The sequence below is a fragment of the Lytechinus variegatus genome, chromosome 3, assembly GCF_018143015.1.
Source record: "Lytechinus variegatus isolate NC3 chromosome 3, Lvar_3.0, whole genome shotgun sequence".
Taxonomy (NCBI): domain Eukaryota; kingdom Metazoa; phylum Echinodermata; class Echinoidea; order Temnopleuroida; family Toxopneustidae; genus Lytechinus; species Lytechinus variegatus.
The window spans coordinates 5,407,209-5,419,924 of NC_054742.1; the positions used below are offsets into that span (position 1 = coordinate 5,407,209).

General features: G+C 36.3%; 1 protein-coding gene across 4 annotated transcripts in view; it reads left to right on the forward strand.

The window, feature by feature from the left end:
* LOC121410062 (telomeric repeat-binding factor 2-interacting protein 1-like) overlaps positions 1–12,716 on the forward strand; it is a 47,220-nt gene that overhangs the window by 1,624 nt on the left and 32,880 nt on the right. For 3 of the 4 annotated variants that reach the window (XM_041601913.1, XM_041601914.1, XM_041601916.1), the window contains exons 2-3: positions 6,280–6,335; positions 8,360–8,464. In XM_041601913.1, the coding sequence (XP_041457847.1) occupies positions 6,280–6,335; positions 8,360–8,464 (161 nt within the window). Of the gene's footprint in view, positions 1–3,819; positions 3,838–6,279; positions 6,336–8,359; positions 8,465–12,716 lie in introns of those variants that run through there. The other variant, XM_041601915.1, reaches the window with a different exon arrangement.

Below are 12,716 nucleotides of genomic sequence, written 5' to 3' on the forward strand. Positions count from 1 at the left end.
GTCCTACCTGTTCTCCACAGGCAGGATGGCAGAGCTACCAAGTCTCGCGCATTATGCGTGAGACTCGAGCATTTTGGACCCTTGTTCATCCCCTCAAACCTCTGTCTCACGCAACTATCACAGCCTATCCCCATATACATTGTACACAATGTCTGTGATCTCACTCAGATTCACAGAAAATCTCACGCATAGCTGGTCTTTGAACTTGGCATCTCTGGGATGGTTGCAGTGAACAAGTGACGAGACGTAGTCTTAGAGTCCAAAATAGCATAATTTTCAATAAGAAAAATTTTGACAAATTTGCAAATAATTGTGATAAATTGGGAAATAATTCTTTTCAAATAGACTATTAAGACTGGATCATTCAATTGCAGAGATAATTAAATTATGAATAATTAATTTCATGACCAAAAAATCATTTGTGGACGTTGAGATGGGTACCCCGGGATATCAAATTTTCATAGTTTACGAAAGTAAACCATAACAGGTTTTCTTTGTAAAATGATGATGATTATAAGGTCTTTTACGACTCCAAACGTCATCAAAATATAGTTTAACGAAACATTTATGATCATTGATACCGAAACTTACGATATTTGACAAATTATGCATAAATTAGAGATAGAATTTATCCAATTGCTAATAGGGGTCAGAAAACAAATACGAGTTGAGTTATGGGTGGCCTGGCGTGTTAAAGGTAAATGCTAGTTTTGGTGACGATATCAAAATGAGTTCATACAGAATCCAATGAAATGACCACTAAAGTGTCTGTTTGTATAAATAAAACGCATGTGCCAAAGGATTCTGGAAGAAATTGTGTAATTGCTGAGAAATCAGCAAATAAGCACGGGATTCGGGTAGGGCGTCGGGCCCGACGCCCTGAGCAATAATTATACATTGTCCCACGTGCGCTTATCTGTGTTGGGGATTTTCGGTGTGAACATTTTTCAGCGTAGATTTCAATATTTCACAAAGTCCAGTTAATGTAACTGTACCAGATCTAGATCCTCGATGATATACTTGCAATTAAGCCTTGTTTTACAGACTTTCTCATGAAATCAGTGTTAACTGCAACTACTGGAATTTCTCTTTAAGTTAAAATCTTTATCATTTTACTATTTCAAAATGAATGGTTTTGTAGTGTACTTTTACCAACAGTTTTTATAGTTTCTTTACAATTATCATTGAATGCATTATCCCACTTGTTTTGTGATGTTTCACGAAGCCCTCTTTACCAAGATCGGGTACGACAACCTCACTACATATTTATGACACCTCCGAACCAGTCATAACTATTTTCACGTGGGTAGACTATGACATGCAAAAGTGCCTCGAAATTTTAAAATTATAATCTTACGTAATCAATCATAGAGGTTGAAATTAAAATAGTTATGACTGGTTCAGAGATGTCATAAATATTTAGTGAGGTTGTTGTACCCGATCTTGGTAAAGAGGGCTTCGTGAAACGGTTAGCGGACAAGTAGCTCACTATCTTAGAGTTAGTCAAGATTTATGATGGTGTTGAGAAACGGGCCCCAGTACTCCACTTCACCACCTCTGCACTACGCTCCACCTACACGAACTTCGAGATTGTGAACTCAATCTGATATTCCAAGTGACAAAGATGGGATTTTATGGGAGAAGATATAAAATTCATGCAACATCACGATCTTTAAGAACGAAACTAATTTTATTCTTATTTTACCCAAATTTCACTTCTCATGTTTCTTTCAGACTCAAAATTGGTGATTTAGAGCCAACATGCAGCTCCTCACACATATAAATAAATTGCTGCCGATTTCAAAACATCGCATGCGGATGCGATATGTGTGAGGTCCGAGCTCGACCCTCGTGCATGGGAAGTTTTGAAATTGGCAGCGAATTATTTGTGAGGAACTTTATGTCTGGCTCTAAATCACCAATTTTTAGACTGATAGAAGCATGGAAAAGAATAAATAGACAGGAATAACCGTTGTTTCTGGGGATTTATTCAACAATGTCTGACATTTTGTTATCCTCCCCATTCACCGACGTGACGGTAGTATGTTGTTTGAATGTTCTTCATTGAATGAGTGGTAGTGCGTTAGTGTGAGCCTACATGTGTAATCATTTCTTCCAATTTGGGTGACTGGGTTTATAGATTTTTATTTTTTTTAAATTTTAAATGGCATTATATCATCTTGAACGAATGCCCACTATTTTTGTTAATCTTTCTTTTGATACTATACAAATCCAATGAAATATTGAAAATATATGTTACCGATGATTTATTCCTTATTTTTTTTATTCTTCTGCCGGAGATGAAAAAATGGCAGCCATGTGTTGCTGCCCTCTACGTTCAATGAGTTGTGCTTTTATCAAGACTTTCCGATTAAAATTTTCGATATCCTGGCAAATCAATGCGAGCGACAAGTTCTGAGTGCACGCACGTAGATTACAAGCGCAAAGCAGCAGCACAAATCGCAATATATAGCGACTGGCACCCATTTGGCGCATCTCTGCCGCAGTGCACAGGAAAATTGAAGGTACGGCATATGCCATAAATTTCCGCAAATTTAATAAGAGGACTTTATACAGAATGAAGTACGAAACTTACCAAACATTGTGAAGTCAATTCCTCCTAATACGATGAATATCCCTCAAAAAGCGTCATTTAAACGTTAATTTTTCTTCTCGTTTACAAAATACAAACCAACCTTGCGAGTTCTCAAATTTTCATCTAATGAGCGAAAGAGGGTTAAAGTTATTGCATTTATTGGTTCTCTATTTTATCAAACAATCATTGGAATTGTGCATACAATGAATCATGAATCTAGTTGTAAAAATATCGACAAGCTGAATTAAGGATGTGAATTGTATTAGCGCCACCAACGACCTTCATTTTATTTCCGTGGAAGAGACATGCGAAGCCACTTTCCAGGATAAGGTAAGCGATTTTGCTCTTTTTTGTGTCCTTTTTAAATTAAAAAAATATGTTAAATATTGAAAATGGAATGCTTTTCACCAGAAAAACCCCTGGTGTGCAGCGCAATGGGTTTCGGCTACGACAACTCTAAAATCCATTGCGTAAACACATTGGTTGTGGGAGGTTTGTAAAGCATATACATGTACTAACCTCGCAAAAGTGTGAGTGAGCGACTGGTAAATACGTCTGTAAGGATGATGACGTCATCCAAGATGGCAACTTACGTTGACCAACGAAAGGATCGAAGATGCGATACTACATGTAGTTTATCTGCTGATCGAAGCTCTTCAGTCCATGTATTGGTGAGTGAGCCTACGCGGTACAGCGGAACAACTAAAATACAGAGACTGAAGCTTTTGGTCTAGGAAAAGAAGTGAAACTTTGTTTAAAGTAAGAATATATTAGTTTTAGTTGTTTTTAAAGATCATGATGTTGCATGAATTTTATATTTCCCCCCATAAAATCCCACCTTTATCACTCGGAATATCAGATCGAGTTCACGGTTAACAGCCTCGTCGTGCCGCAGCAGAGATTTCCTTGGGAGCGCTCTAACAGCTGCATTTTTTATCCGATTGTCTTCAAATTTGGCATGAGGGTGGAGTATGGTATAGCGGAGACATTGCCATGGTAACGAGTTTTTGTGGAAATAGCAGAGATGTCCATGTGAGCGCTCTACCAGCTGCATTTCTTCTCCGACCATCACCAAATGTGGCATGAAGGTCCATTAAGCAAAGCCGCCTATTGATTTTGGTGTGGGCGGAGGCTTCGTTGCTATGGTAACAAGTTTCTGTGGAAATAGAGATGTCCTTGTGAGCCCTCTACCAGCTGCATTTCTTCTCCGATCTTCAAATGTGGCATGAAGCTCCATTATGGTAAAGCTAAGCCGCCTAATGATGTCGAGTGGGTGGAGACTTGGTTGCCTTGGTGACCATATTTTGTGTAAAATTTGGCTAAACCTGTAGCTTCTGCTTTTTTTCCAGTTTGTCATAACAGTTGGCACACAGAAGCAATATTAGAAGGTGAAGCTATTAAAGATGCCTCTCATGGTGGGGGGTCTTAGGGTTAGGTTTATAAAATATATCCAGATTACTCTATAATTGTATTCCCCAACAGGTGATACTGGACAATATTTTAGGTTCTGCAGAGTCATGTTGCTAGGTCATATTATTTTCTTCAAATTTGGTACCCACAGGCAAAATGTGGGCAGGGTCATTGTCGCCATGACAATTGTATTTATTTGTCTAATTTCTGAGTGAGCTATATCGCAATAACAGATGACGCGGTGGGTTCGGGGGATGCATGTGCTCGGCCGCGCGACCTGCCAAGCATCTCTAGTTCTAATGTGCGACAGTAATGTTATTTCTGACAAAGAGGCAACATTGTGCAGGCATGCTCATTGTAGTCAGTCATGGGCACTGGGTCACTGTAACCATCTTGCCTGTAGGGAATCTACCTGTAGGACCATGGTATTCCAATACTAAACATAGCACACACTTTTAAAAATCATTAAGATATCACTTGTGTGACCAAAATTACTAATTTTGATACAGTTGCAATTTATTTTTCATTAGTAACTTGGGAATAATTTTTGTATTCACCAGAGCGCTCAAAAACTTGAATTTTAGGCATATTTTTGTGTACACTCTCTATTGGTGGAAAGTAATATGGTAAGAAAATTTTCATTTTTCAATCTCTATTTTTAATTAAAAAATAATTTAAAGAATTAAATTTACATAAGAGCCAAGTAGCTGTAATGAAAACTGACAGTGTAAGAAAATCAAGCATTTGTCCAATAGAAAAAGAGAAAATAAGCCAAAATTGCCACCCTTATTTTGCCACACATGATGATGTAACAAGATTCACTGAATGAATGGTCATCAATGTCCATCATCATGCTGATGTGATGACCATTACTCGATCTCTGGAGCCAAGAAGTACTACTACACATTTCTGATTATGTGCTGTCATTAACACGGCTTGAACTATTTTATCAAGTTTGTTTTTTCCAGAGCATACAACATGAAACTAACTCTTCATGGCATTCGATTGTTCGAAGAACAATGGGACAGGGGACGTCTATGGAAAATGTGTGGTTGTGCAAAACTGCGAACGAAACACGCCTACGGATGTGCAATAATGCGAACGTAACACATGAAGAGCTAAACTTAATACCAATTCTTTTGATAGTGATGTGCATAGATGCTGATTTTGTTTTTGTTCTTTTGTCATTCTTGATTCAGGGGGGGGGGGGGGGGTGGCTGCCCCCAGAAATTGTGAAGGCTTGCATTTTTACTGAAAAATAAATGTAATTTACCAAAAGTATGCACTAAATCCATAACTTTGACTATACAAAATGCAAAAGGGCCCCAATGAGAAGCTCAGAACAGCACAGCACCAGAAATGTGTAGTCATTCTTGGCTCCAGAGATCGTGTAATGGTCACAATATATGAAATCAGCATAATGGACACTCAAAACTACAATGAGCATGCCTGCGCGATGTTGCCTCTCTGTCAGAAATAGTAAAACCGCCAAAGATTAGGATTAATTAAGGAGCAATCAGAGCCCAACTTATCATATCAACCTCAATCCTAACCTCATTATCTTATTCGTAAGTTAATCCAAATAAATTGTTAGGCATCTTTCTTAGGAGCTGGGAGCACTGATCAATAGATGTGTTTATTCTGTTAACATAGTATTACCGTTATATACCCCAATACATTACAATTTCTGTTAAATGAAAATATTCTTTATAATAAAGCAAATGAAGGAAATACTTCTTTACATATCAAAGACTAGTAAATTGAAAAAATGAATTGAATTCCTAAATTAAAAAAAAGACGGAAAGAGCTGGTTGCACTTTCACATCATGAAGATGATAAGATTTCAAGGGCATAAGGGTTGTCAAAGTTGTTTCAAGTTATTCCTGCAATACCATGATACCACACTGAATGTATCAATGTCTACTATCTGTTTATCTATTTTATTCCTACATAGGCACATTTGACCCCTTTATATAAATGTCTCTGAGATAGACTTTTCAAAATAAAGAACCCATGATAAATAAGACTTCTAAAATTCTAACTGCTTTTAGTGTATTTTGGCTACCAATGAAAGTTTGTTGAGCTTTTGACCTTTCCCTGACCTTGTCTTCACCCCTTATATCTTCTGGATAAGGATTTCTGACAATGGACTTATCAAAATCGAAAATTAAAAAGTATGTACACTGTATAATGTATAAAAACACGAAAAGTGAGCTTTTTGCCATTTACCGAAAGTTTGTTGACTAACAGAATTTTACTCCTGAATTTTACAGAGTGGTGGAGGGAAAGTTACAAGTCGACTTGATCCATCAGATACTAATGTTATCAAGTGAGTAATATGATTGTCATTTGAATTCTTCCTCTGGGTCCCCGATTGTATAAATGTTATTATTATGGTAACTTGCATGGAATCTTTGATTTTGATGGGCTATTGAGCATTGTTACCATAATATACAGGCAGTGAGGACCAGGGCCCATATTCAATTCAATACTGCCAGAATTTTTTCTGCTTAATCCTGAAAGGCCGGGGGGGGGGGGATGGAGGCAGGATCCTCCCCCCTCAACATTTTTTCACGATACTATATGTAGTTAATCTGCTGTGCAAAATTTTAAGACCACGTCGTTCGCCGACTTTTACTTTCAAGCCTGGTAACTTTTGAGACCAAATCTGCAAGGCCTGGATATGCAGTTACAACATTTTGCAACATTATCAGACCAGAATTTGCTAAAAAACGTGAATTTATGTACAAATCCTATGCAAATTGTGTTTTTAGCCCAAATTTATGATGTATTGATCATTATTTCTACTTTTATTATTATTTCATACTTTGTATACAAAGTCTATAGGAGATTAAAGGGTGATTATTTTTTATTCTATTTGGTCTGCTTAATTAAGGGTTTAATTTAGGTAAATGGTCTGTAATTAATTTCCATTGAAAAAAAGAATGAAAACCAAAAGATGAAAAAACACAGAAATACATGAAAAATTCTAAAAACAAAGAAATCCATAAGAAAAAAATTGGCTTATGCACTTTTTCTTTGAGGAAACCTTTGAATTAGATTAAAAAAGGTGACATCTGGAAAAAGAGAAGAAAATATGAAGTGAAAGTGGGTGTTAAATATGCAAATGCTTTTCATGGATAAATTTGCATATTCCTGATAAAAAAAAAGATTTTTTCAGGATATTTTCTTTATACTGGCTTCTAATAATACATAGTTCTAGTTTAAGTGGTGAAGAATGGGCATGCTAAATATTGGCGCAAGTGTGAACGACAACTGAGATCGGAAGGGGGTGTGGGCTTAACCCCCCCCCCCCCCCCGTCCTCAATACATCTCAAATGGCCATGTCCTTTGGTTTAAATATACATCATCCCCCTACCTGGTTTGTAAGCAGTTTATAGTCAATCATGCTGCACAGAAATGAATGATAAGGCTTTATGATGTCTCAAAAAGTACTTTGCTTGATGTTTGAGCATTTTGCCAAATGAAAGGCTTAAGTACGAGTACTTTAAGTGCTGATATTTTTACATACATAATGTCTCAATGGTATTAAAAAGTACTTTGCTAGATGTTGGAGCATTTTGCCAAATAAAAGGCTTAAGTACTGTAACTGCTGATATTTTTACGTACATAATTTTTAATGAATTGTGGGGTCTGACATTTTCGCAGGTTGTTGAATTTGTGATGAAAGATGTAGCAAACACTTCGACAGCATATCAGAGAATATAATTTGTTAGGTTGGACAAGTGAAGACTGCCAGAGGTATTCCACTTGCTTTGATGTTATGCCAATATTTTCCCAAATTTAAACTTTTATCTTAAGGCCTGGTCCTACTGGCAGACGAACACAAAACATATTCAAAACGGATACATAGGACAAGCAAACTTTCTGGGTTACTCCATCTATTTTCATCCGCTCCAGACAATGAACAAAATGGGCAAACGATGAATCACAGTGGACGGATGCTTGATGGATATATAGCGTATGAAACATGTATGCAAAGAGTACACAATGTATGCAAATAACATTATTCAGCAGGTGCCAAGATTTTTTTTTGTTTTTCATCCTCTCTGCATCCATAAGTGCAGTGGGACAAAGCTTTTAAAGACAATAAACTGGGTATTTTTAGGTCGCTTTTTCTGTTTGGTATTTTCAGATCTTTAGACTTAAAATGTATGTGACCATGTGCAAAAAATGGTAATGCACAAATAATGGTAACACCACCATGTTATCAGGTGAAAAAAAAAGCATTGAAAATTGTAGTGAATCAATGTCAAGTTCACCTTGATTCCAAATACTAAATGCTATTGATACATGACAGCATTTTGGCATATTTTATTTTCTTCTTTATAGGATATTAGCAGATGGAGATAAGCATTCGTCCCCAGAGTATCTCATACCTTCATTTGTTGATGACTGTGTAGCTGCAAACACTCTTTTAGATAAATATAGTTACAGGTTTGTATATTTGGTAAATTTCATTTGATGTAAAACAATAATTGTGAAAGATTACCATATTTCGATGGCATTTGCCCTGTTTACACATACAATGTGTTACAGAAAAAAAGAGAATATGACAAACTGACCTATTTTAAAGCTTACTGAGTCTCTTTAATCTGGTATAACTTAAATAATTCGTCATTAATGCATGAGTGAGTAAAAACAATTTGAGGAAAGGATTAAAAAAGTCACTTGGTAAATAGTATCTGAAATTGAAAAGGAAATTAATTGCATGTCTAAAACTATCCATAATGCCATATCTGATCTTTGATAACTCTAATCAAAGGCAAAAGAAGCTGCTGAAAACTGCTTATCTAAAAGAAGAGCCAATGGAGTAAAATAGAGAGTCAAAAAGGGGCCTAAGCTTTCGATCCTAGCAGAATCTTCTTCGGAGGCAAAATGACAAACATATTTATATGTTTGTATGTTTGTCATTTTGCCTCCGAAGAAGATTCTGCTAGGATCGAAAGCTTAACTCTATTCAAAGAAATGAATTGAGGAATGACATAGTTTTACTTCCTTTTAAAATCATTTTGGCATTTCTACGAATTTGTCAAATGCATTTCATGAATTGCGTAACATAAGTATTGCATTTTGAACAAAATACTTTGCCGATCATCAATAAATCTGATATCTAACCTGTCAAATGTCTTCGTTTAATAATATTATTGAAATTTAAGAATGACTTATAAAGGGGAAGTTCACCTGGACAAATCAGTTTATTGTACAAATATGCAGAAAAAATAGTATAAATATTGGTGACAGTTTGAGCAAAAATCCATCAAAGATTAAAAGAATTATTAGGATTTTTTTTTTATTTGTGAGTGTGATGTCATACATGTATGCAAGCAGCTTTCCCATATGTTTAGTAAGAAATAAATGAAATGTCATTACAACAAAATGGAAATGGTTTTTACATCGCTCCACTACTTTAACAGAGTGAAAATGAAATCTGTGTACATGTATTTGAATATTGACCAGTTGATACATATATGGACCTCAGACCTTAGAGCAGACCCTTAATAATAATATCAAATGGACAGAATTACACTGTAGACAACGATTTCCTGAAAGATCAACTATATTGTACAGCGTGTCCCACAATAATACTAATGGCACCCTAAATGATATGAAAATTACCAAATCACATTGTAAACAATTTTAAAATCGTAAACAAGCATCTATTTTATACAACTGGCTTTATATGATATGGTCCATTGAACACAGAGATTTGAGCCTTCTTTCAGCATTCATCAGGAAACCTCTCAATCAAAGTATTATTATTTATATCCTGAACCTTCTGAAGTTTACTCTGGCAGGGCAGTAGACTGCAAATCACCAGCATGCTGCTCACGTGTGGGTCAGAGTGTTGCTCTAAAAGTCTACAGATACTTTTTTTTTATATTGGGATCCAATGAGTTCCAAGCTCTAGTTATTTTTTGGAAAGAATGAATTTTTGTAAGTTTCTGGCAAGGGTATTTCTATACGGGTACCACTATCGTTCCTGGTATCCCTTGTCGAAATCACGTTCATATATTCCCTTTTGTTTATATCAACAATATTATTCTGGATTTTAAACATTGTCAGTAAACATTCCACTGACGCTACTTTCACGGCTATAATCTCCACAGCAAAAACTGGCATCCTTGCATTGAACCCGTTCTAGAGCTTTAACTTGATCGACTTTATGTGGATCCCATGCACAAGGGGCATACTCTAAAAACTGGTCTGACTAATGATTTATAGGCTATAACTATGACGTCCCTTGTACAAAACCATAAATTTCTCCTTAGTAGGTTTTGTGGACTTTGTTAGCTGTTTTATCCACTTTTTCCCTCCATGATGATTTATTGTCCAGCTGAACCCCCTAATATGAATGGGATGAGGTCATTTCTTACACCTGTCCACAAAAAGTATAGTTCCTGAGATCCTCTTCGACACTGCCAAATCCTTGCACTTTGAAGGGTAGAAGCTCATTTTCCATGTACTTTGCCATTTTTCCAGAGACTGTAGATCGCCTTGCAAGTTGCAGATGTCGTCCTCATTTGCAACTGGGGTATACAACAAGCAGTCATCTGCAAACATCCTAGTCTGACATTTTAACTTGTCAGGCATGTTGATTTATGCCAGGAACATCAATGGTTTGAGAACTGTTCCTTGCGGAACACCCGCTACGACATCTTTGGAGGATGACGTATTCCCTCAGTACCTTAAAGGCCTAGTTGTAAAGTCCAATATTGCCATGTGTTATAGTCAAGGTTTAGCTAACAAGATTTGTTACCTATTCAAGTGGTGCAAATTATGTCTATTTACACTCTGTCACTGGTGTAAATATGCAATATCTATCAAGAGGGATAGCTCATCCTCGGGTCCTGAAGAATAGAAAATCCTTGCAGATTTGCACCTGTCGCTGAATGTTAAAGATATAACTTTTACCACTTGAATCGATAACAAATCTTGTTAGATTAACCTGACTACACATACTTCTTGATACAAAATATGAATGGAGAGGTTTCTGATACATAATGAAAAAATACTCATATCTTTGTGATTATTGGACCATAAAATATTATCCAGTTGTAGTAATTGAATTGCAGTTAATGGGGGTAATGATATAAACAATGTAAATTGTGTAATTTCAATGTTATACCCATCGAGAGTGCCATTAATATTTTTATGGGACAGATATATTTCAGGCAGAAGATTAATGATGCTCCATTCCAAATTGTGCAAAGCAATAAACTGATGTTTATGTTGTGTTGTGTTGAATCCTGCTGGAGTTTTCCCCTTTTCTCGACCAAATCTTGGAATTGATTTACCATATACACATGGACTGTGAGTATTACCTTTGTAAGATTGACTTTGATTAACAATGTGAACAATTCTTCTTTATTATTGGAGTATAAGCCAGGAAAAATCATGTTGATGTGGAAGTTTCTGTGTGTCTGAATTTGATCTACAGTCCCATGTATATGATACAGTGATGTTCCAGTGATCTAGAACTCTTCTTCTTGTTTATAAACACTGAAGGTGACCTTCAAGTTCATTGCACTTTCCTACATTTGAATTTGACTACTGCATGTAACAACCATTGTTCACCTTATATTGTACTGAACAGTTGAGAGTGAAAGCCTACTTAATCGCATTCCAATATAATAAGCTTAGGCTTTTTATTCTGAATAATGGCTGGTCCATCTCCATCTTCAAGCTCAATGAACACTAGACAAACTGCAGCTGTAACATGCCAAGTGATTAAAGACCTCTTACAGAATGAAGAGTTCCTTACGATTCTTGATTCCGCTGTCAGTAGAGCTGTTGATAAAAAAATGTCAGAGTTAATTGAGCGCTTGGACAAAATGCAGAGCTCCATCTATGATCTGCAAACAGATATGGATAAGAAGAATAGAGAAATTCAGAATCTAACAAAAATCAACACAACACAAAAATCCAAAATCGAAATGCTTGATCGAAGTATTAACAATCTGGAACAATATTCTCGTAGGTCATGTATCAGGATCCTAGGGAAAAATGAAACAAATGGTGAAAATACTGACACTGTTGTGTCTGACATTTGCCAGTCTAAACTAGGAGTACATATTGACATAAGCAAAGACATCGATAGATCGCATCGAACAGGGAGATTAAGGTCCCAGTCCTCAGACAATCCATTGCCACCACGCCCAATTATCGTCAAATTGACTTCCTATAGGAAAAGGAAAGAAATTCTGCAAAAAAGAAAACTCTTGAAGGGATCGGGAGTCATCATCGTAGAAGATCTTACTGCAAGAAATCAAAAATTGTTGAAGAAAACGCGTGAACACAGAAAAGTTGTACAGTGTTGGTCATCAGATGGCCGTATCATCGCCCTGCTACCAGCCCAAGGAGGGAAGACCATGACGAAGCTGATTACCTGCGAAGAAGACTTGAATAAACTATAAACATATCAAACTGAATGTAAACAAATGAAAAGGAAATACATGCATGAATCATATACTTCCAACTGAATCATACACATGGGAAATGCATTATTTGTTTGTACCCTGGTGAACTCCTATATGTCGACTGCTATTGAACAGACTCTGAACTTTTTTCACACTTCCATGTATTTTTAACAAAGATGGATTTTATTTGTTGTGATATGATTTTTATAATGTTGTATCTTTCTTCATTTCCTCTCTTTTCTCAAGTTCTTCTTTTCTGTCTTTCCTCT